Below are 21,484 nucleotides of genomic sequence, written 5' to 3'. Positions count from 1 at the left end.
AAACAGGAGGGGAAAAATCTCCAAGCATCTATATGGTGAGGCTTCCTAGAAGCTGCCTTGAACTGGGTTTTGGAACATGAATACAATTTGGCACAGAACTACAGAAATGAGTAGGGAAGCTTACTGAAACCATCTGGCTTCTGCCCACACCAGGCTACTGAAACTGCTCTCTAGGATTACGAGTAACTTCCTAATTACTGAATCATCCTTGAGCTCTCCCCTCATAACTGCCCTGGCTTTTCCAAGGCAGAAATGCATATCCTAGTTTTTCTCAACCTCTCTGATCATATCTTCTTTACCACCTACACTGATTCCACTTCACTTCCTAGACACAGAATGCCCAAGATTCTTTTTCACTTCTCTTTTCTCTGCAACCTCTCCCTTAATGACTTCATCCTCCACAGTTTTACCTTCTACTTCTTACACAGACAGTCCCCACTGGTACCATACTATCCGAGGATCTCAGGCATGCCTCAGGTTGGCTATGAAACCTAATTCACCTATCCTCCTACAGAGTCAATTTCCTATTCTAAAAGAGGTGATAATGATAAATACCCTGGAGGGTGGTTATGAGGGTTAAATAAAAATGTTTAAGTGCATTGCAAAGTAAAAAGCACTACACAGATATGAAGTTTTATTACAATTCCCTGAACTAGATATAATCTTACTTGTTCATGAATACCATTGATGGTGTTTATCTCTTTCACACAACATGTATTTTATACACATAGATACCTTTCTATTTCCCTAAGATGTATTCAACAACAAAAAACATTTCATGAATGTGAGTATCTGTCATACGCCAGCCATTGTGCCAAGACCTGCAAGTATAATAATAAATCCTATGTTCTAAACAAATGAGCCTCAGCTTGAGCCATGAAGGAGGGCAGTTTTTTCCCATGACTGAGAGAAATTGTGTCAGAAAAGTCAGGCCTCATCAGAAGCAGGCGCTCAGGCAATACAGTGAGTTAAATATCTTCATTATGGGTAGGCCAGCTATGGCAGAGTTCAGAGAAAAACACAGACTCCATTATAAACTTAATATGCAACGCTTCTCCTCTAACTTGGTCTAGCTGGAAACATTTCATCTTGTTACTGACACAAATCTGAAGGGACAATTTGCTAGCAAGTGTAGGGCATGTGTGTTATAAAACCCTACCTTATTACTTTCCATGCATCTAGAAGTCTTCTGTTAGATTTGAAAATCTATTTAGTAACACGTAGCATATATTTCTCAGTGTTCCTCTATGTCAAAACCTATGGACTATTTTACAGCTTACTCGTCTGACCAAGTTCAGTGTTCAGTGCTTCATTCTCACTGTTAGTGTTTCTGTCTTGTTAAATAGTAAACTTAAGAGCTCCAGATGATGTATGACTATCCTTCAAGGGTTCCACATCCATGGAGTCAACTAACCATGGACTCAAAATATTTGGAAAAAAACTGCACCAGTATAGAACATGTACAGATATTTTTAATTTTCATTATTACCTAAACAAAAAAGTTTGACAGCTATTTACATCACAGTTACATTACATTAGTTATTATAAGTAACCTAGATTTAAAGTATGCACAGGGGCATGTGCATAGGTTATATGCAAATGCTATGCCATTTTATCTAAGGGACTTGAGCATCTAATGATTTCAGTATCTGTGGCGGGTCCTGAAACTAATCTTCCATGGATACAGAGGGACAACTATATGTGGTATGGGTAAGAGTATTAAAGGTTAGTATGATCTTATTCCTTCCTCAGTCTCCTACTCCAGAAATGAAGGAACTTTACATGAGGAATGGGTGAGTAAAAGGAGCAGAAAGGAAAAGAAAAGATTTTAGGATCCTATTTAGGAAACCAGACTAACCCAATAACTCAATGCCAGTTTTCACCAGTTTGTTACAAGTTTTTGACCAACAATAACCTTACATTACTTTACTCTCGGCATTCTGACTTTGGAATCTAGTCACTGTGCCATCTACCAGGCCAAGTCAGGACATCTGACTCCCTCGCACAAGAACTCTCCGTGTACCTTATCATATGGTTGCACAGGAACTCACAGATATATTTTAACCTAGCTCACAGCTTTTATAACCAATTAGTAATTTGACAATTTATCCTTAAAAACTGAACTTTGAGCTATTTTAGGAGCCCTTTGTGGCCAGGCTAGTTCTTCACTAAGCAGTGAAAATGGAGAATCTCTGCTCTGAACATCTTTGCATTACCTGCCTCCTTCTCAGTTTCTGACTCAGAAACTTCATCTTCACCTTCCTCTTCCTCTGAACTGGAGCTACTGGAGTCTTTGTTTTCTTCCTCCATTTCTTGGGATTTGAGTGTCTCTTCCTCATACAGCATCTTCTCTTTGCTAAATTAAAGATACAATTTGAATGAAGTCAGAAGTGACGAACCACTTATGTTCAATGACAATCAGCTATAATATAGGAAACAACGCTATAAAGCTGTATGTAAAAGCAATAGCAGAAATATTCAAATCCTCTTCAATATCTATGTGTTATTCTGTGCACTTGGTTTCTTTCAGATTAAGGTTTAGTACTGACTTCAGGGTATGAGTCAAGATGGACTTGGTAACCCATCACAGTAATCCCATCTACTTGGAAGGATCACAAGTTTGAGGCCAGCCTGTACAATTTAGCAACTTAGCCAGACTCTGTCTCAAAAATAAAAAATAAAGGGACTGAGGATGTGGCTCAGTGTGAAGGCCCTGGGGTGTAATCCTCCTCAGTGCCTACACACACACACACACACACACACACACACACACACACACACACACACACAATATGACTGAAGGAGATACGGCCTGTTTAACATACTGGGAAAACCATGAAATGGAATGATAATGGGGGCAGATAAATATTTTTGAAAATCATTCAACAAATATTTACTGAGCACTTATTACATGCCAGCAATCATGCCAGGCACTGATATAATAGTAAACAAGACAGGCAGGCATGGTTCCCGAGCTTATGGAGCATACAACATAGTAAAGGTAGCAGAAGATCTAAGAACCCCATGGTAGGATAGAAGAAACACTGCATGCATACAGCCTCAATTAATTTCTAAATTTAAATCATATTCATGTATCTTCAGTGTTTTCCCCTCCCATATCAACACCATCTCCTTGCTCACAAACTTGCCCATATTTGAAGATCATCTGGCTAATGTCAAACACAGTTTATCCACTTTATAATTCTTAAGTATATCATCCCCCACATAGCCAAGCTCATCTAGTTCTCAAGCCTAAGCATCTTACTTTTTTTTTCTTTTGGTACCGGGAATCGAACTTGGGACCTTGCGCTTGCCAGGCAGGCGCTTGTGCCACTGAGCTATATCCCCGGCCCCAGCATCTTACTTCTTAAAGAGTCCACTCTGCAACTTGCTGTTCAGGTCTGATTCAATGAGTTTATTCTGTGTTTCCTTTTCACTTCGAAGCTAGAAATTGAGAAAATAGAAAAAGGAAGAAGTTGACTATTGGTAAGGAATCAGAAGTACTGAGAAGCAAAATGACGCCATCATTAGAAAGAAGGTAGGATCAACACTGAAGAGGGGTTGGGGAAATTGAGGAAAAGAGAATCACATCAGTTGACTCTCTAGAATAAAAAGCCAGAAGAAAAATCCTCATCCAAGGTAGAAGAGAAAAGCTACAGCATTGAAGCATTGAGAAAACTGCCTGGTTCAAATATCCAAGCTGAATCTTGCAAAGAATCCTAGCTTCTGAAGGTTATAAAGCCAACAGGAATTTGGTAAGAATTTGTTATGATCCATATACTGAAATAAAATAAGCTGGAAATAGTGCTAAAGAAAGCATAGGCACTAAATGGGAAATCAGTCCGTAGGGAAAGCAGTCTGAAATTCAGGTACACACTCTAGACAAAATGTATTCATATTCCCGGGGGCTAAACTTTTTCAGGCTACAAGGATAAATACCATTCCTATTAGTGTAAAAATGTTACTTAGTAAAGGTGTTATTTATATTAAAAACCTAAGTATAAGGCTAGGGATGTAGCTCAGTGGCACAGTGCCTGCCTGGCAAGAGCAAGGCCCTGAGTTCGATTCCTAGTGCAAAAAAAAAAAAACCAAAAAACAAAGAACTATACTAGACAAACAATATATAAGAACTCTACTATTTTCATAACTTCTACATAGCCTAAAAATTCTTTCAAAATAAAATTTTTCAAAAAGCACACAAAAAAAACTATATAAAATATATATCTTGAATTAGGAAGGCTGCTGCTGCTATATAAAACTACTACCATAATACTGCATTTGGAAAGCCTCAGCATTCAGTAATTCCTGACTGTTCAATAAAGAAAACAAAATGAGATACAGTTGTTGTCTCAGTTTTATGTATATGACTTTCCCACTGAGTCTTGAAGTACCAAGAATCCTTGCCTTATTATCCAGACATTAGCTAAACATACCCAAGGTTAGAGATGGTAGATTTTTCCCATCGTGGGCTTCATAATTCTCTGACTCAGAACTGTCCTATATCCCACATTTGTTCCAAACTTAAGTTCATATACCTTGTGCCACAGCACATGGAAAGAAAAAACACAAAGGAAACCCAGTGATTTTTTTTGCGGGGGAGGGGGTCCTATCCTATGGTTGAATTTTATTCTCCTCACCCAAATTATTCATCTTTTTATGGGTAGAAAATGTGACTTATTGTCTCTTCATCTCTGTACTGAGAGGTTGTTTCCCAAGCCTGTACATGGGCACCACACTTACACACGGCTCCTACAGAGCACTAAGCAAAACAGCACATGCAACAAGCAGTAAGAGATTTAAAGTGAGGAGGAGCGAGAAGAGGTCATAACTCTGGATGGTTCCCAAATCTGGAATGAATATGAATTACTGACCAATAACAAATGATAAACTTTAGTATTATGTTTGTTAAGAAGGACGTTTATTCTTCTTTGTAATCAACGTACTTCAAATAAAAATATTCTTTTAGTCAATTAGAAAAAGAAAAAAGCTATGGTGTCCTTTATTCTGGTACCTCTTATTTGGAAAAAATGCTGATTTGAACATATTCATTTCCTAGAACTCAAGGGTTATTACTAGTTTCTGTTGTTGTGGAGCTGCTTGAAAGCTAGTTTAAAATATGCAAATTTTAATAATATCGTTTCTGGGATGCTTCCTTCTAACAGACTGTTCATAGTTCCTGAATGAAATAACTAACATATATGGAATAAAGATATATCAAGTTCAGCTCTCAGCAGACATAACTAAAGCAAGTGTCTAAGAAACCCATCACGGAATGCAAACTTCTGGAAAAGCTTTAAAAGTATCAACCAGAGACTCACCACATTCTGCTTCTTCTGAAGCATCTCCAAGTGTTCCACAAGACTCTCATCAGCCACATCAAATGGCGTCTGGCCCTGGTGGAGAAAGGAGGCACCATGACTGCTAGAAAACAGAAGTAGTGATCACATGACTTTATGAGAGACTTCTCAGTATTTACTTTCTCCCTTTGATTCTAGTGATACAGGCTGAATACCCTTTATCCGAAGTGCTTGGAACCAGAAGTGTTTTGGATTTCTTCAGATTTTGGAATTTCCACATAGATATAATGAGATATCTGGACAATAGGACCAATTATGCTTCATATACACCTTATGCAAACAGACTGAAGGTTGTTTCACACAATATTTAAAATACTTTTATTCTCATAGTGCAGACTTTTCCACTGGAGGAGACATTATGTCCACATTCAAAAATTTCAGATTCTGGAGCATTTCGGATTTCACATTAGAAGCTCTACCAGTAGCTGCTTCCCTAATTAGAAACAACAAATCCTTTAAATGCAGTTTTATACTGCGTGAAACAATATTGAGGAAATTGCCATCAAGAGCAAGTAAATGCTTATTCCATCTTGGCAAATAACCAACGGGAATCCTTACTTGTATCTATTCGGAGCCGGCGGGATGAAATCTAGGGCCTCATGCATGGAAAGCAAGCACTCTATCACTGAGTTATACCTCCAGTCCTCTTAGCAGAGACAGTCTTGCTGAACTGCCCAGGCTGGCCTCGAACTTCAGAGTCTCCTGCCACAGCCTACCAAGTAGCTGACACTACAGACATTCACCATCATACTCAGTTCTAAAATGGTCTTAGTTGCAATAATAAATTCAATAAAGCATCCTAAAAACCTAAGAGGGTGATTCAGGGAACATGTACTCCAAAGATTAAGTTATGGGAATCATCTCCTTTAAGTGAGAGAAGGGCAGATGGGGGGTAATCTCTTTCAGGAAACATCAGCACAATCAAGGGCCCCAAGAATGAAGCTTGGGCTCAGGACAGATGTAGGGCAGATAAGAACATCTTCTAATTAAAGACCAAGTCTCTGGATTCCTGGAAAATCAAGAGACATAGGGATAGGATTTTACGGACTTACAATCTGCTTGAAGTGATCTTTGAAACTCAAGAATTTTTGTTATAACATTTTTAACGACAATGTGAATAAAATTCAGCTGTTAAAAGACTTTGAACTGAAAAATAATAAAACCTTTCACACCTTACTGCAGATCATGACCTTAGGTTTCTCAAAGCTCATTTTTTACCAAGGGAAAATATCTTTTATTTTTATCCTATTTGTTTGTTTTAGGGGCTTCAACATAGATAGACTCATGAGGTTAGTGGAGCTTTATTTTTCACAGCAAACATGTCTTTCTGTTAATAGCAGAGGTGAGGGCAAGGTGGTGGAAGGCAATACCATAGCTACCAATGATGTGTATTTCCCCATAGCAGTCACCTGCCATTAAAGAGACTTTACGCCTTTTGTTCTAGAGACTAGGCCCCAATCTCACATCAGAAGCGCAGGCTCACTAACCAGTTTGTTGCAGATATCCATGTCACAGAGCGCTTCTGCCAGGATGGAGCAAGCCTCCTTCACTCCCCAGTGCGCAGCAGCATGGAGGGGAGTCCAGCCGTCATGATCCTGAACATTGAGTTCATAGCCAGCCTGAATTAAAAGTCTAAAAAGAAAACCCCAAATAATATACTTATCTCTTTGATTTTACTGTTTCTGTCTTGCTAAATAAGCTGTTTAAGACTTATTCCTACCCTACAAGGCATAGCTCCAGTTTCATAATTACTACTTTGAGCACCAGTCATACATCATCATCACTAACCCCCTCCAAAAGGTCACGCAACATGGTATTTCCCACATATGTCCACGTTATACCATAAAATGGGTGTGTATGGACAGATGTGTACCTGAGATTAACCAAGGCCTAATTCAACTAGCCAAAGAACCCAACTCCATCATAGAATATGTTTTCCATTTTCCAATGCAGGGAGAAATTAACATATAAAATGAAGACTTAAATCTTCAGGGTATTTTTCCAAACTAGCTTTCTGGTTAGTCTAAGACATTACAGGATTATTGTAGAATCTCAAACCTCCAAGTTTGCAAACATTATCTGCAGAGTAGTCTTGCTAACTATAAAACTATAATCTAACTTGTACCCATGTTATACAAGAGAAAAGATATGGTTTCTAAAGCCCCAACTTGCACAGGCTGCTGGAGGCCTTTTATCATGGGTTTCCAGTCACCTTTTAAGAATTGTGCAAAGTGTGAATGTCAAGCTCAGGTAGATGTGGAGTTCAACACACTGCCACAAGTACTAGAAATCCTAAATTAGATGGAATATAAAGGACTCCAGCAGCAAGTACACATACAATGTCTTTAGCAACCAATGTGTTTGAGAAAGCCTGTCAACATTCAGCACCAAGAGCTACACAAAGTATCTATGGATGCAAGGAAAAAAAGAATGAAGTAGTAGAGCCAATCCTGCATGTGAGTTTGACTAAGCTATTCCAGGTGGACACTACACATTCAATGTCTATAGAATTGATCTAATGAGCAAAAAAAGTTACCTAAATTAAAAAGGACAAAATGATCACAAGACTGTCCTATACTACAGGTTACAAGAAGAAGAGGTTGTAGGGGAATTAATGACAAATTCAGAGTGGAAAGAGGTCTTGAAAAGTCACTTCAAGCCCATTATACCTCAAGTGTATTTCACATCATACCTGTCAGACAGAAGCCACAGGGATAGAAGGAGGGAGGTAGACTATTTGCAATATGTGAGAAAAAACCTGCATGATCAGAGAGGAAACCAACAAAAAAGGAAACACATCATAGTGAAAAGTCTAGTTCACTCTCTGCTTCCAAAATTCATCTCTTCTCCCAGAAAACCAAAACTGCTTCATGTAAATGGACAATACCTGAGGACTTCAGAGTAGCCCTTGGCAGCAGCCACATGGAGGGCTGTGGCCCCTGAGCGAGCCTGCCTCACATCTTCTATTTTCCCACTGTTGAGCCACTGGCGGGCATCCTGTAACATCTGCTGCTCTTCTTCCTTTCTTGACTGCTCTAGATCAACTCCTACAGACACCAGACAGCCAGCATTATTAAAGTTCCATGTAAGCCTCACAGGTTATTTCCTTAGATTCAAAACACATCATAAATATAACCACAAATAACAGTTTAGTCATCAAGTTGGACATTATTAAATTTAGAAGACCAATGGCATTTGTACACACATTAGTGGTCTTAGCAAGGTTAAATTATCAGGCTAAATATTATGTGATACAGACCCAAGAAGGGAACAGACCTAAAACTGTTTCCAACAGAACATAAAAATCAGAGGGAGGAAGTATTTTACTTTACAATATTTGTACAAAGCTACAAACTTCAAAGTCCTTTTACATGTAGAATAATTTTAGTTTCCCAAAAGTGCTTTGAGGTAAATATAATAGATACTACGATCCTCATTTGCCAATTGAGAAAAATAAACATAGAAAAGTTGGTGCCTTGCTCAAGGCCACAAAACACATCAGCCACTAGAACTCTGGTATCCTCAATCCTTTGGTTTTCTTTTCCAGTCACTATACCATATAATGATGGTATCAAAAATCCTGGTTACAGATATGCTATACTTTAAAAAAACAAACTACCTCTGAAGCTTTTTTTTCTACATGTAGACAAATACACTGACCTGAAAGCTATGTACATTCAGTAATCTACAAGTGAGCAGGTGATCCACAACTTAAAAACCAGTCTGCGTTCAAGGAGATATAAATTTTGTTTCCCTTAAAAGCATCATGGAAGCCTGATGTGGTGGTGCATGCCTATAATGCCCAGCTACTCAGGAGGCTGAGGCAAGAAGAATGCAAATTTAAAGCCAGTCTAGGCAACGTGGGGAGATCTTCTCTAAAATAAAATCATAAAAAGGGGTTGAGGATGTAGCTCAGTGGTAGAGTAGTTCCTAGTATGTGAAAGGACTTGGATAAAATCTCGTATTGGGACCGCCCCCAACAAAAAAAATTATGGAGGGACTCAGAGGGTTCCTCCCTTTAACCAGTAACTTTCCAATATCTAGGCCAGGGAAGAAGGGCTAAAGTAGGGGCATTTCTCATTATATAACAGAATGAAATGTCCCAAACACAAAGCATACCCATTCAGAGAGTAGTCATACCCATTAGCAGTCTCTATCAGTATTTGATCTGTGCCCTCCCAGCTTTTAAATGAGAACCTGTGAATTAATTATGGATTACCTGTCTGATCTGGGGAATGGATGGGATGAAGAAACTTACTTAAAACAGACCAGAACTCTACACATTGAAGAGTTAACAGTGCTGCACAGTTAGGCAGACATAGAACACTTGCTCCAGTAGAGCATATGCCTTAACTGAAGAGTCAGCCAGCAAAACAGAAAAGGTAGATTCTCAAACAAAGACTCTTTTTAAAAAACTAGTTAAAAATATATGATTTGTAAACTGCAAAACGTATCTCAAACTAAGTGAGAAACTCTGAGACAAGAGGGTAAACCAAGCACAAAACTCTCCAACAGGGCACAAAAAAACTATATACAGAAGGCAGCAAAAACAACAGCTGTTGACATTATTTTAAGGTAAGCTCCATGTGCTTTCTATAAAGGGCCAGATATTAAATATTTTCAGGTTTGCCAGTCATCTGATCCATCAGAACTTTTCAACTCTGCTGTTGTAACATAAAAGCAGCTTTGGATAATATGTAAACACATGGCTCTGAGTATGCCAAAGAAGCATATCAAGAAAGGCCACTGGGGCTAAATCCGTTGAGATAAACTACAAATTGTGGATAAAATCATTTAGCAGTGCCCTCCCCATCAAATCACTGCAACTCATGTGCACAGTTCTGTGTTGGTTCCAGCAGAATTCCTAAGACCTATCTGCCCTCCTTTTTTTTAGATTAAAAGAATCCAGGGGCCTCTAGTAAGAGAATCTTACCTTACCCCCTGAAATGAATTCTTCTGAAACTACAAAGTAAGAATAAGCATTTTTAGAGTATATTCTTCTAAATTCCACTCTTTACCATAACAAACTATCACAATAATTTTCATGGTTAGGATGGCTAAAGATCACTTCAGAGATTATAGCAAGTATCTTTACAAGCACCACTTTTAGTTTTCTTCAAAAATAAAAGATAAAAAGCCACAAACATGAACTAATGAATATGGTCATGCTGTATCCCATATTTTCTTTGGATCCTGCAATGTGTAAAATCCAACATAATGGGCAACATAATGTTCTGCTGGAACCAACACAGTAAGAACTGCAGACACCTCTCATCAGGTCATCCAAACTCTACAACTGGACATACAACCTCAGAATGGCACTTAGTGTATTCTTTTGAGTTATTAAAAGGATACATGATGTTGAGAACTGACAGTGCTGTGCAGACAGATCTAAACCTTTCCTGTCCTATGATAATCAAAAAGTCTACACCGTGAGCAGACTGTGTGCTGTAAGGGGCAGTGTGAGAGTCTCCCCTAGCCCTGCTGATTTCTTAGGTTACCTTGCTTCTTCACTTGCTCCAGAAGAAGATCCTTCATAGCTGGCTCTTCTGCAAGGTCAGATGGGACCTCACCTTCACTGTTCACCATACCCACACTTGCTCCATGGTTAATGAAGTACCTGTGCGATAAGACCGAGGATAAGTATTATCTTCCTATCTAATACCAACTTATACTTGTGCACCTGAAGCTCACTGTGGAGCAGGGACTTATCTGGAGATTTAAATATGGTCCTGATAAGGTACTGTTATAGTCAGGGTTTACAAGGTAATGGATTTAATAAAGGACACATAATTTCTAGAATTATTTTATAATATTCACCCAAAGAATCAAATGCAAGAGAGTGTAGGAGATCTGTCCACACACTAGAGACCCAAGGAGTCCAGCTGAGGGCCTGGATCCCACAGCAATGTACTGCATGAGTCCAGCGAAGACTTAGAACCCATGGCAATGTCTCATGCAAATCTGTATCAAGGATCTGCACTGGGAAGGCCCAAAGATCAGTGGTGGAAGCTAGAAAGTCTGTGCTAGTGGGATGAAGGATCTGTGCCAGCAGCTGAGGAATCTGCATTGGAGCCAGGAAATGAAGCTCAAAGTAGGGACAAGAGCTCCCCCAAAGAGAACCACAGCTGTCCTCAGCAACAGCAAGGACCTGAGCTCCTCCAATGATGAGAACAGTTGAGTCCACTTGTTTGGAGAATCAACAGTACACCCTCTTCCCCTCCAGTTCTGCTTTTATGCTGTTGGCAACAATCCTCAGGTACGCCTTCCACACCCAGAACTACGCTGACTCAGCTCAGCTGGGTGTTACAAGTTGACCATTCGTTAACCCACCACAATCCACCCGATCAACTTGATAACCAGACATATTTCCTTAAACCATAGTCTCCAGCAGCAGATTTGTGAAAAGTTAACAGATCTTACATCTATTCAGATTTACATTAATATAACAATTACATATATACCATTCTTATTGCACTCATTCCCACACTAAAAGCAAAATATTCAAAAGGTGATCAATACTCTGGTTTCTCTTCAGATCATATAAATCTTTCCCCTTTCAAAAGGTGATCAAAATTTTTTTTAAAACCACTTAACCTGACTACAAACTTATCTAAAAACTACATTAAAATTTTATCAAAAGGGCTATTGCAATCACAATCCTTGCTTCTCATTTTTTTTTTATTTTAAAGAGTAAAAGAAGGATAACATAGTAATGGGGGGCTTACCGAATTACAAAGTGGTAGGAAATTATCAATGGTTGTTGTTTTACATATTGTTATCTACAAGATAGTTTCTCAGGAAAACAAACAGATAAATAATAGTGAGTTACAGACAAAAGTGGTAGGTTATTATCAATGGTTGTTGTACTATTCTTTGGTATCTTCAAAGTGGTTTCTAAAGAAAAGAAATAGAGCTATACATGAGTGACCAATTGAATATTCATTGACTATTCTCAATGATTGTTGTAGGAAACACATAGTAGTAAACATACATCCACTTATGAAATAGCATATGAATAATACAAACATTACAGAGTTATGGACAGATTAGTAGGAAAGTATCAATGGCTGCTGTAATACATGGCGGTATCTTCGAAGTGGTTTCTCAGGAAGACAGAGATACACAAGAAGGATCTAACAACTAGTTACAGCCTAAGGGTTGTCAAAAATAGCACATTACCTCCTCACCAGTGACTCCTGTCACTGAGGTGTGACGGCTGGAAGGGAGGCCAGGATTGAAAAGAAGGACTGAGAGACTTGCACCTGTGTCTAGCAACAGGCTGTTTTCTTTTTCCTCTATAGTCATGATTACCTGGGGCTCCTCCTTGGAGATGACAGTCTGGCCAGAGGGAGAAGACAGAGTATGCCCCGGGGCCCCTCATTCTTGTTACATGAACTGGTAGGATGGGTCTGAGCTCTGGGCCTCCACTTCAGAGGGCAGACCAATCTCCAGTAGTCACCTTTGCATTCAGGGCATGGCCCAGGGGGCTTCTTAGGGCAGTTCCCCTTGAAGTGGCCTGGCTTTTAACAGTAGTAGCAGATGAATGCAGTCGTTGAGTTCTTCTTGGGGCCCCGGGAATCAGACTTAGGGTCTGTTTCTCTTAGTGCTGCAGCAAAAGCAGCTGCTTTTTCTTGGTCTCTTTGTTTTCTCTCCTTGGCCTCCTCCTCATCACGGCTATAGAATACTGAGGAGGCAATTCTTACTAACATCTCAAGTAAGCCATCTGGGGTGAAAGCCATTTTTTGTAGCTTTTTCTCTCCAGCCTCCCAAGGCATTGGGACCCCACAACCATTTAGTGTCCTCTTCCCAACCATCAGCACAGGCAGCAGGAATCTTGGTGCAGACCTCTCCGGAGCTCCACATACTCCTCTACCACAGCCTGTACTGTCAGGGGAAGAATGGCTTCCAGGGGATCTCCCTAGGTATTGCACAAGGTCCTCCTGGTTTTCAGCTTCCAAACAGCTCTCATGATGCCGGTCCACTAGACCTCTGACTCTTCGGGCTTAGGCTGTATTCTCGTGTTCTCCAAGTCCTTGTTCAGCAGCTGCTGCTCCACTGACTCTGGACGTTTCTGGTTCTCAACAGCAGGGGCAAGAGTGACCCATTGTGTGGCATGTATTTGCAGGGGTTTCTCCATGTCTGGATGATTCACGCACATCCCTGGGCAGGCCTCCATGGCTAGTGCGTGGCAGGCCAATTGTGTCTCTGCTTCTCTGTGCCATGATAGTTCTCATCCACACGGTGGCAGCTGGTTTGGGGGATGGCGTGTGCCAGCATGTGCCACCACATGGCTTCCTGGGTGCCGACTGCCCGCCTCCCAGGCGCCTTCATGGCTAGGGGCCGGCCCAAAGGCTGGCACTCTCAGCTGCGTGGCTTCCCGGGCACAGGTGGCCCACCTCCCAGATGCCTGTGTGGCTAGGGTCCAGCCCAAAGGCCGGCGCTCCCTGCTGTCATTAACTTTTAATAACAGGGTATGACAACACTAAGAAACAGGAATCTCCTGCATTTCAAATACACTCTTCCCTTCAGGTGAAAGGCTTCAGTTCATTTTTCCATTGTCCTATTCCTTCTCAACAACCACGTTCTCCTCTGTGTCATCCTTGCAATCCACAGATCCACTGGAACGTCTCCTCTGGCCAAACACTTCAAATCTCCCTGCTGGCTCTCTAATCTTAATTTCCAACATAGATCTGGCCAAAAGCTCTCAACAGTAACCATGCCACCATTCCAACAATAAACTGCATTGAAATTTTTCTGCCACCAGGCAACATCTCTAAACACAAGCAAAATGCAGACCACCTTTTTGCCAAAGCACAACATATACCACCTGGGATCCAGCAGCCAATGCAGTCCTCAATAGAAGCCTCCTGAGCCTCATCTTAACTGGCAGCATTTCCATCAGTTCTCTGATTTTCCAGGCTCTGACCAGAGTCTCCCATATAGTTTACAGCATTTGGGGGCTGCCTATTTGGCTAGTCTCTCAAAATCTTTCCAAATTAATTCCCTAAGGCTCTTAAGCCACATGGCCAGGCAATATCAGAGCAATGAGCCTATTCTTCTGGTACCAATTTGTTGTAGTCAGAATTTGCAAGGGAATGGATTTAATACAGGACATATAATTTATAGTATTATTTTATAATATTCACCCAAAGAGTCAAATGCAAAAGAGTGCAGGAGATCTGACCACATACTACAAACCCAAACAATCCAAATGAGGGCCTGGGGTCCCATGGCAATGTACTGCACGAGTCCAGCTGAAGATCTAGAACCCAAGGCAGTGTCTTCCATGAGTCCAACTGAAGGCCAAGAGCCTGTGACAGTGTCTCATGCAAATCGGTATCAAGGATCTGCACTGGAAAGGCTCAGAGTCAGTAGTGGAAACTAAAAGTTGGCACCAGTGGGATGAAGGATCTGTACCAGCAGCTGAGGGATCTGCACTGGAGCCAGGAAATGATGCTCAAGGTAAGGACCAGAGCTCCCCCAAAGAGAACTGCAGCCATCCTCAGTGACAGCGAAGACCTGAGCTCCTCCAATGATGAGAACAGCTGAGTTCACATCAGGAAAACCAGTGCAACAGGCTTCTTTGGAGAACCTACAGCACACTATCTTCCCCTCCAGTTCTGCTTTTACACTGTTGGCAACAATCCTCCGGTGGGCCTTCCACACCCATAACCAAGCTGACTCAATTCAGCTGGGTGTTACAAGTTGCTCATCAGTTAATCTACCACAGGTATTTAATTTCCAGCTCCCTTAGCCTTTAGTGATTAGGACAGGTTCCTTTAGTTCCTGACAAATGCAGTATCAACAAGATTTCTTTCATATTTGTATTCCTATCCCCTACACTTTCACTTCCAGTAGACACCAAGACACTTTCCAAATCCCACAAGGTAAGCATGCAGCCCTTAAAACTCACCTACCATCCCTGAGGCCCAGGTTCCAGAATGGACCTATTGCACTTAAAATTCTAGGAATGAGAGCAATCCCCTAGAAACTATGTAAATAAGTAGTTAAAAAGTTCTCAGTGCCACCCTGGAGTTTATTAAGTAGCATTCTGTGGGTAAAAAACAGAAGAATAAAGAATGCATTAAAATTTACATAAATCCTAATTTTTTTTTTTTTTGTACCGGGAATCGAACTCTGGGCCTTGTGCTCACCAGGCAGGCACTTGTGCTGCTGAGCTATATCCCCAGGCCAAATTTGCCTAAATTATACCTCCACAAAACTCTTCCTTCGATGGCCATCTACATGAAAACTTTTGCACTCTTAGAGGAAACCAAATTGTTGAAGAAATATCAAAATGCTAACTAGGATCTAAATCCACATAGAATACTTGATCCTAAAGAAGGAATAAGCCAATAATTTCAGTCACTTACATTGATCCCTTTTTATTTTGAAAGTACTATCACAAAAAATTATATCCCAAGTCTTAGGCAAGATTATGAATAAGCAATGTGGGTACTATTACCCTCTACACATACACTTTAAGAAACTGAGGTTCACACACAGTAAATAATTTGCTCAAATTCACATAACCGACAAATGGCAAAGGCCAGTCTTTTGAATTCAAGTCTAGTTCACCTTTGCTCTAGTTAAAAACTATTTCTGGCTTGGTGGGTACCCCAATAATGTGGGAATTCTATCAAATATTCATTCAGAAATATTTAAAGGGAAAAGAAAAGTTATGCACATTCTATTTCAATCCATTAACAATTTAATAAACATTTATTGGTCCACTACTGTGTTCAAAGAAGCATATTTTAGGCACTGTAATTTTTTTAAAAAACCAATACATAGCATTTAATTCGAAGAGTTTACGGAGGAGAAAGAATCAACAAAAATTAGATTAAGATGATGATTTTTGCTTTCTCAGTCTTAGAACATGGTATAATAGAGTTCAATAATGTTTGCTAATTCATAGATAATTTCACAATAGAAAGCCCAAAGGCATTCACAATTCATTTAATCTTCAACTATTTTCTTCTTCCCCCACACTCTTAGAGGATGAAAGACCTTTTTCAATTACAAAATAAACTCCCTCTATCTGTATTCTCAAATCTACCAAGGACCTCTTCAACTCCCTATAATTCAATAGCTCCTCTCTTCTGGTTCCTTCCTCTCAGGCCAAAGGAACATTTAACTATACCTCCGCATCCCCCAAAAACAAAATACAAATAAGGTACACTGTAAACACATAATAAATATTTGTTGGATTGAACTGTATACTCTAATCAAAGGAATCATTCACTATCTCAAATACATCATACTCTCATTCAGAGTTTCTCCTTAGCTCAAATTGTTTCCTCTAACTGAATGGAATATATTCCTTTCTCTTCTCCCTTGTAGATACCTTTCACATCTTTCAAGATCCATTTAAAATACTTTTGCCTTCAAGAAACCTTTGCCATCCCAGTCCTCAACACTAACTCTGGACTTCTGTCATGGCATACACTATACCTTGATGGAACCACTACTGCTGGAAACTACATGAGGGCAACAACTGCATCTTGCTTGCTATTATCACTACCAGGACATCTGGCACTTTATTTTCTCCTGCATTCCATACATACTGCTTGAATTAAATGAAAAATCTTTAGCATTTTTCTCTACCATCTATCCATCCATTACTGGATCAAGCCACAATGGCACTTGGGTATTGTTATGGTTGATTCATTGTGTCAACTTGAGAAGTTTAGAAGCTTAACTAAGTAACTCATCAGGGAGCCAAAGCCCTCACTTTGTAAACATCCTGAGCCTTTGCAAGAGGAGGGCACAGAGATGGTGTGAGTGCTACACCCAAGAGGGTGGTGGTAGCCCCCATACAGTAAAAGGGAAAAAAAGGGGCTTGGTCCCCCTGCTTCTGCTCTTGTTGTTTTTGCTGTCTTCTGCCACCTTGAACTGTTGCCCCTCACCATGCCACCCTGCCTTGGAGCCAACTGATTATGGACTGAAACCTCTACAAACTAAGTGAACTAAATAAACCTTTCCTTCCTTAATTTTGGGTGTTGGGTATTTTGTCTTAGCAGTGAGAGAAAAGTAACCAACACAGTTATATAGGCCTCTATTTTTTCCTTTTCTGACATGTTCTTAAGACCATGATAAAAAAAGACTGGTTTATAGAAAGTAATCTGACTCACCATTTTTCCATTTTCTCCAGTTTCAGGAAAAAAAAAAGAAAAACCCTCCTCAGTTTTATACCTGTCTGAAGAATAAATATAAACCCATGAAATAGTATCTACTTTACCCTGAGAATCCTTATAGTTGTCCAGAGGCTCAGAAACAACCATTACCTACATCCTTGTCCTTCTTATCCTTCCCATCCTTACTAATGCATCACTGATAAAAAGTCTCTTCGCTATTTTAAGGGAGAAAGAAAGCAAATGAAAATTGTTAAGGAAAACTCAGAGTAAATGAGCATCCCAATAAACTATAAAGCCAAACCAAACACTGTAGCCTTAGGTCAATCTGCTGCTTCTAAGTTAAACAGTATTCATAGTAAAAATGGAAGAACACCCAAATTGCCAGTGTCAAGCCTGAACGCTAGTAAAAATAAGGAAAAAACAACTTCTAAGCCTCTCTTTTTCTGACGTACCACACGAAGTACAAATATAAGACAAAAGGATCACCATGGAACATGAAATAGAATACACTTAGATTCTTCCTGAGAACCTAATTTACCTTTTACTCATTTCTACTTCCTTGAAAGTTAGAGTTCCTAATGATTCTGGGAATAAGAGTATAAAATCTAATGATACAAAAAGAAAAGTAACAAGAGGACTATGGGTTGATCTTATCTAAACCATTCTTCACTGGCCCTAAGATAAAGCAATCAGGTTGAATAATACAAATAATCAGGTTCTTTCCCCTTGCACAAAAAATAATGCCATACATTGTAAATAAAAATGACAGTAAAACCTAAACCTGTCTAATAATGTGCATAATGAGAGATAAAGAAAGTTGATGATACCACCACTCCACCTCTGCAATGGACTCTTGAACGGATCATCTTCTTCATGGTCAACTTCCATATGTCTAATTTCTAATAATTGAGGAAACAGTAACTGATAGTGAGATTTATTTGAGCAAAACATTGCTGAGTTCTGAACTTATTTCCAAAGGAACTATAGTCATCCATAAAGATGAATTACAGAAACAACTGTAAAAAGTGTTAAATCATTCTCTGCACTCAGTTTCACAGAGGAGGATAATGGCAAACAGGAGTACAGGCCCTCCTTGGAAAAGTGAGGAAAAAAAATCTTGGAAAAAAGTGAAATCTTAACTCTAATGAGATTCAGTAGTTCAAATATCACAAAGATGCCACCTGAACAAATAATCAAATGTCAGTGAGGGGCCAATATGTTTTATGCCTCTTAGGTAAATGTTTTAAGAAAAATTAAAATTGACAAAGAAGTCACTTTACCTCTTAGACATCATTATGGTGGCACTGATGAATAAAGCTGAAATCAGAACATTTTCTATGAGACTCTGAAATGGGGACAGCGTAGGGGACTAGGAGGTTAGAAGAGATTGAGGAATAAAGAGTGAAGAAAACTGCACTATTCATTTTTCTTGGCTTTGGGACAATCCAGTCATCCACTATTTTGAACAAGCAACCCAGTCAAACACCAGCGCCGCTGTGTATGGTTTCTCTGGCCCCCACTCTCCCTTTAACTTCTCCTTCTGAGTGTCTCTGGCTCAGAAGCCCAGCGACTTAGGTTTTCCCAGGAAACCTGGGCAAATCTCATTTGGTGGGAAGTCATTTCAGACTTTTTCATGGCTGCCAACATAATTCTCCCTGCTGTTTGCTGAATAGAAGAAATGTAATGAAGCTCTAATCATATTATTGAAAATGACCTGAAAACAAGAAATTTGATTTTTAAAGGACCATAGAATATCATAATTTCATTTAGAGTGTTTGCTGTATCAGTCTAAATTTACCTTCATCTAGAATACACTCACTTGCTTCATCTCAAAGATGTTTCAACTGTCGAAGTTTCTTTCCCATTTAAAAATAAGCTCCCTGATCATTCCTTCATACAACAGACATTTATTTATTGTTGCTTATATCCCAGACTCTATGTGGTCAAGATTCTTCTGCCACAGGGGGCACAAATAGTTGTGAAGGTTAGTAGCTACTAATGTATCTTTTTTTGGTCTTTTTTGAGACAGGGTCTCAGTGTGCAGTTCAAGCTGGCCTTGAGCTCCCTTTGCAGCCCAGGCTGGTCTCGAACTCACAACGATCCTCCTGCCTCAGCCTCTGGAGTGCTGGGATTACAGGTGTGCACTACCACACCCAGTTAATGTATCTTGTTAAATGTACTTATTCTGCCAGAGTGGAGAATACATGCCAACCCCTATGTTTCCCTGGTTTGACAGGTTTAGGCTTCTTCTTCTGCTACTAACTATATGAGGGCTGTGATATGAGCAGAATGCCAGGCTTTTTTTTTTTTTTTTTTTTGGGTATCGGGGCAATGAACTCAGGACCTCGTACTTGCCAGGCAGGTGCTGCGCCGCTGATCTATACCCCCAGCTCATGCTTGGAATTTTCTACCTTCATTTGTACTAAGCATTGATTTTTTAGAACACTGGATTTATAAAAAACATATGGGTTTATAAAGAAGTCCAGAAAAAAATTTCCAGGCCTCCTGAGCTGTTCAGAAAGGAATGAACCCAGTTCACCAGACAAACCCTACCTCTGTATATTCCAGCAAATACAAATTAAAAACAGAAAAAAATAAAGTTTCAACTAAGAAAATGTTTATTTAGCCACCATGTAAAACAAAGTATCAGTTATCCCTTAAAATAATCAATTCTCTATTTTATACTTTACAATACATTATAACTACTTATGAAATTTAAATTCTTATGAGCAGAAGAGAAATTAAGGCTCTTCCTCCTGTCAAACCCACACAGAAACTTACTCTGCTATGTTGAGATAGCCACAGGAAGCTGCCGCATGAAGAGGTGTCCAGCCCTCATTGTCTTGCTGGTTTACATTGGCTCTGTTCTCCACCAAAAACTTCACCATGTCCAAATTTTCATCAATACAGGCCTGAAAAGAAAAGCCCATTCAATCATTCAACAATTACTTACTGAGTCCTAGTGTGTGCCAGGTATTGCTTTGGACATTGACAATGCCCAGTACTTCAAGTGATACATTAATTTTTATTTCTTTCATACTAAGGACTTGTAAGCCTGCAAGTACTATATTACTATTTTTTATAGTAGCAAGAGCAGTAAAAGGATTAATTATAAAAGGGATTTCTAAAGTGCTATAAATGGGTAAACTCTTTTACCACTGTAATATAAAAAGAAGAGCATGCTAGAAATCTGATAAACACTGATTTGCTTATGAATTTTCAAAGAAAAAAGAAACACATATGTTCTGATGCAAATTTCTCCGTGGGAAATTACAGTCTGGTGAGAAAGAGTAGGAGGATCATTTCAGGTAGAAGAAATGTATTTTCTGAATGGGGTTAGGGATCCTTATCTGCCTACTTCTAGCAGCAATTAGAGGGACAGCACAAAAGTTTTTTGAATAAAGGCTTCAGGCCTTTAAGAAACAGTCACAAACACCAAGATGTGCAAAAACCAAAAAGCTGTCTTGACACAACTACAAAATAAAAAGGAGGCAAAAAAAAAAAGAGGTAGAAGGCCTACATTGACAAAAGAAATCATTATCAAGGTTTAGATGTTTCCCAAACAGTTGGGATAACGAAGGACCTAAAAACAAATGAGACCATCTTTTTAAAACTTGCCTATGAATGCCTTCCTTCAAATAAATAAATACTTTTAAAATTTTCATAGAGGAAGAATTCATTAGCCAAATAAAAATGATTGCCACAATAATATTAGGAGCGTATCTGCATTTTGATTGTGTTGACATTGGCACTAATGATGCAAAAGCAACGGTGAGTGAAATGGTAGTGCCTTAGCACAAATCAAGATAAGTAGCTTCAAGAAAAACCAATTCCACTTAAGAATGATATGAATGAAGCAGTAAAACTTATTAATTTTACTTCATCTAAATCCGTGAGTATAGTATAAGTTTTTTAAATATTGTGTGACAAAATGGGAGGTATACTTGAAGCACTTCTGCTATGTGTGAAGGGTGAGCCCACTGCTAG

At 39.4% G+C, this 21,484-nt stretch overlaps 1 protein-coding gene across 11 annotated transcripts in view; it reads right to left on the bottom strand.

The window, feature by feature from the left end:
* Positions 1-21,484, bottom strand: part of Ppp1r12b (protein phosphatase 1, regulatory subunit 12B) — a 231,207-nt gene that overhangs the window by 152,518 nt on the left and 57,205 nt on the right. For all 11 annotated transcript variants that reach the window (XR_259520.2, XR_001236901.1, XR_001236900.1 and 8 more), the window contains exons 2-8: positions 20,279-20,409; positions 10,859-10,977; positions 8,245-8,404; positions 6,845-6,989; positions 5,319-5,393; positions 3,365-3,444; positions 2,217-2,356 (exon numbers count right to left, since the gene is read on the bottom strand). Coding sequence is in view for 7 of the 11 variants with exons in the window: in XM_005375220.2 (XP_005375277.1) it covers positions 2,217-2,356; positions 3,365-3,444; positions 5,319-5,393; positions 6,845-6,989; positions 8,245-8,404; positions 10,859-10,977; positions 20,279-20,409 (850 nt within the window). In the remaining 4 variants the exon portion in view is untranslated. The remainder of the gene's footprint in view (positions 1-2,216; positions 2,357-3,364; positions 3,445-5,318; positions 5,394-6,844; positions 6,990-8,244; positions 8,405-10,858; positions 10,978-20,278; positions 20,410-21,484) is intronic.

The sequence above is a fragment of the Chinchilla lanigera genome, unplaced genomic scaffold (assembly GCF_000276665.1).
Source record: "Chinchilla lanigera isolate Chin_1 unplaced genomic scaffold, ChiLan1.0 scaffold00005, whole genome shotgun sequence".
In the NCBI taxonomy this organism is placed as follows: Eukaryota; Metazoa; Chordata; class Mammalia; order Rodentia; family Chinchillidae; genus Chinchilla; species Chinchilla lanigera.
Note: the sequence above shows the minus strand (reverse complement) of the source record. Positions and strands in the feature narration are given on the sequence as shown.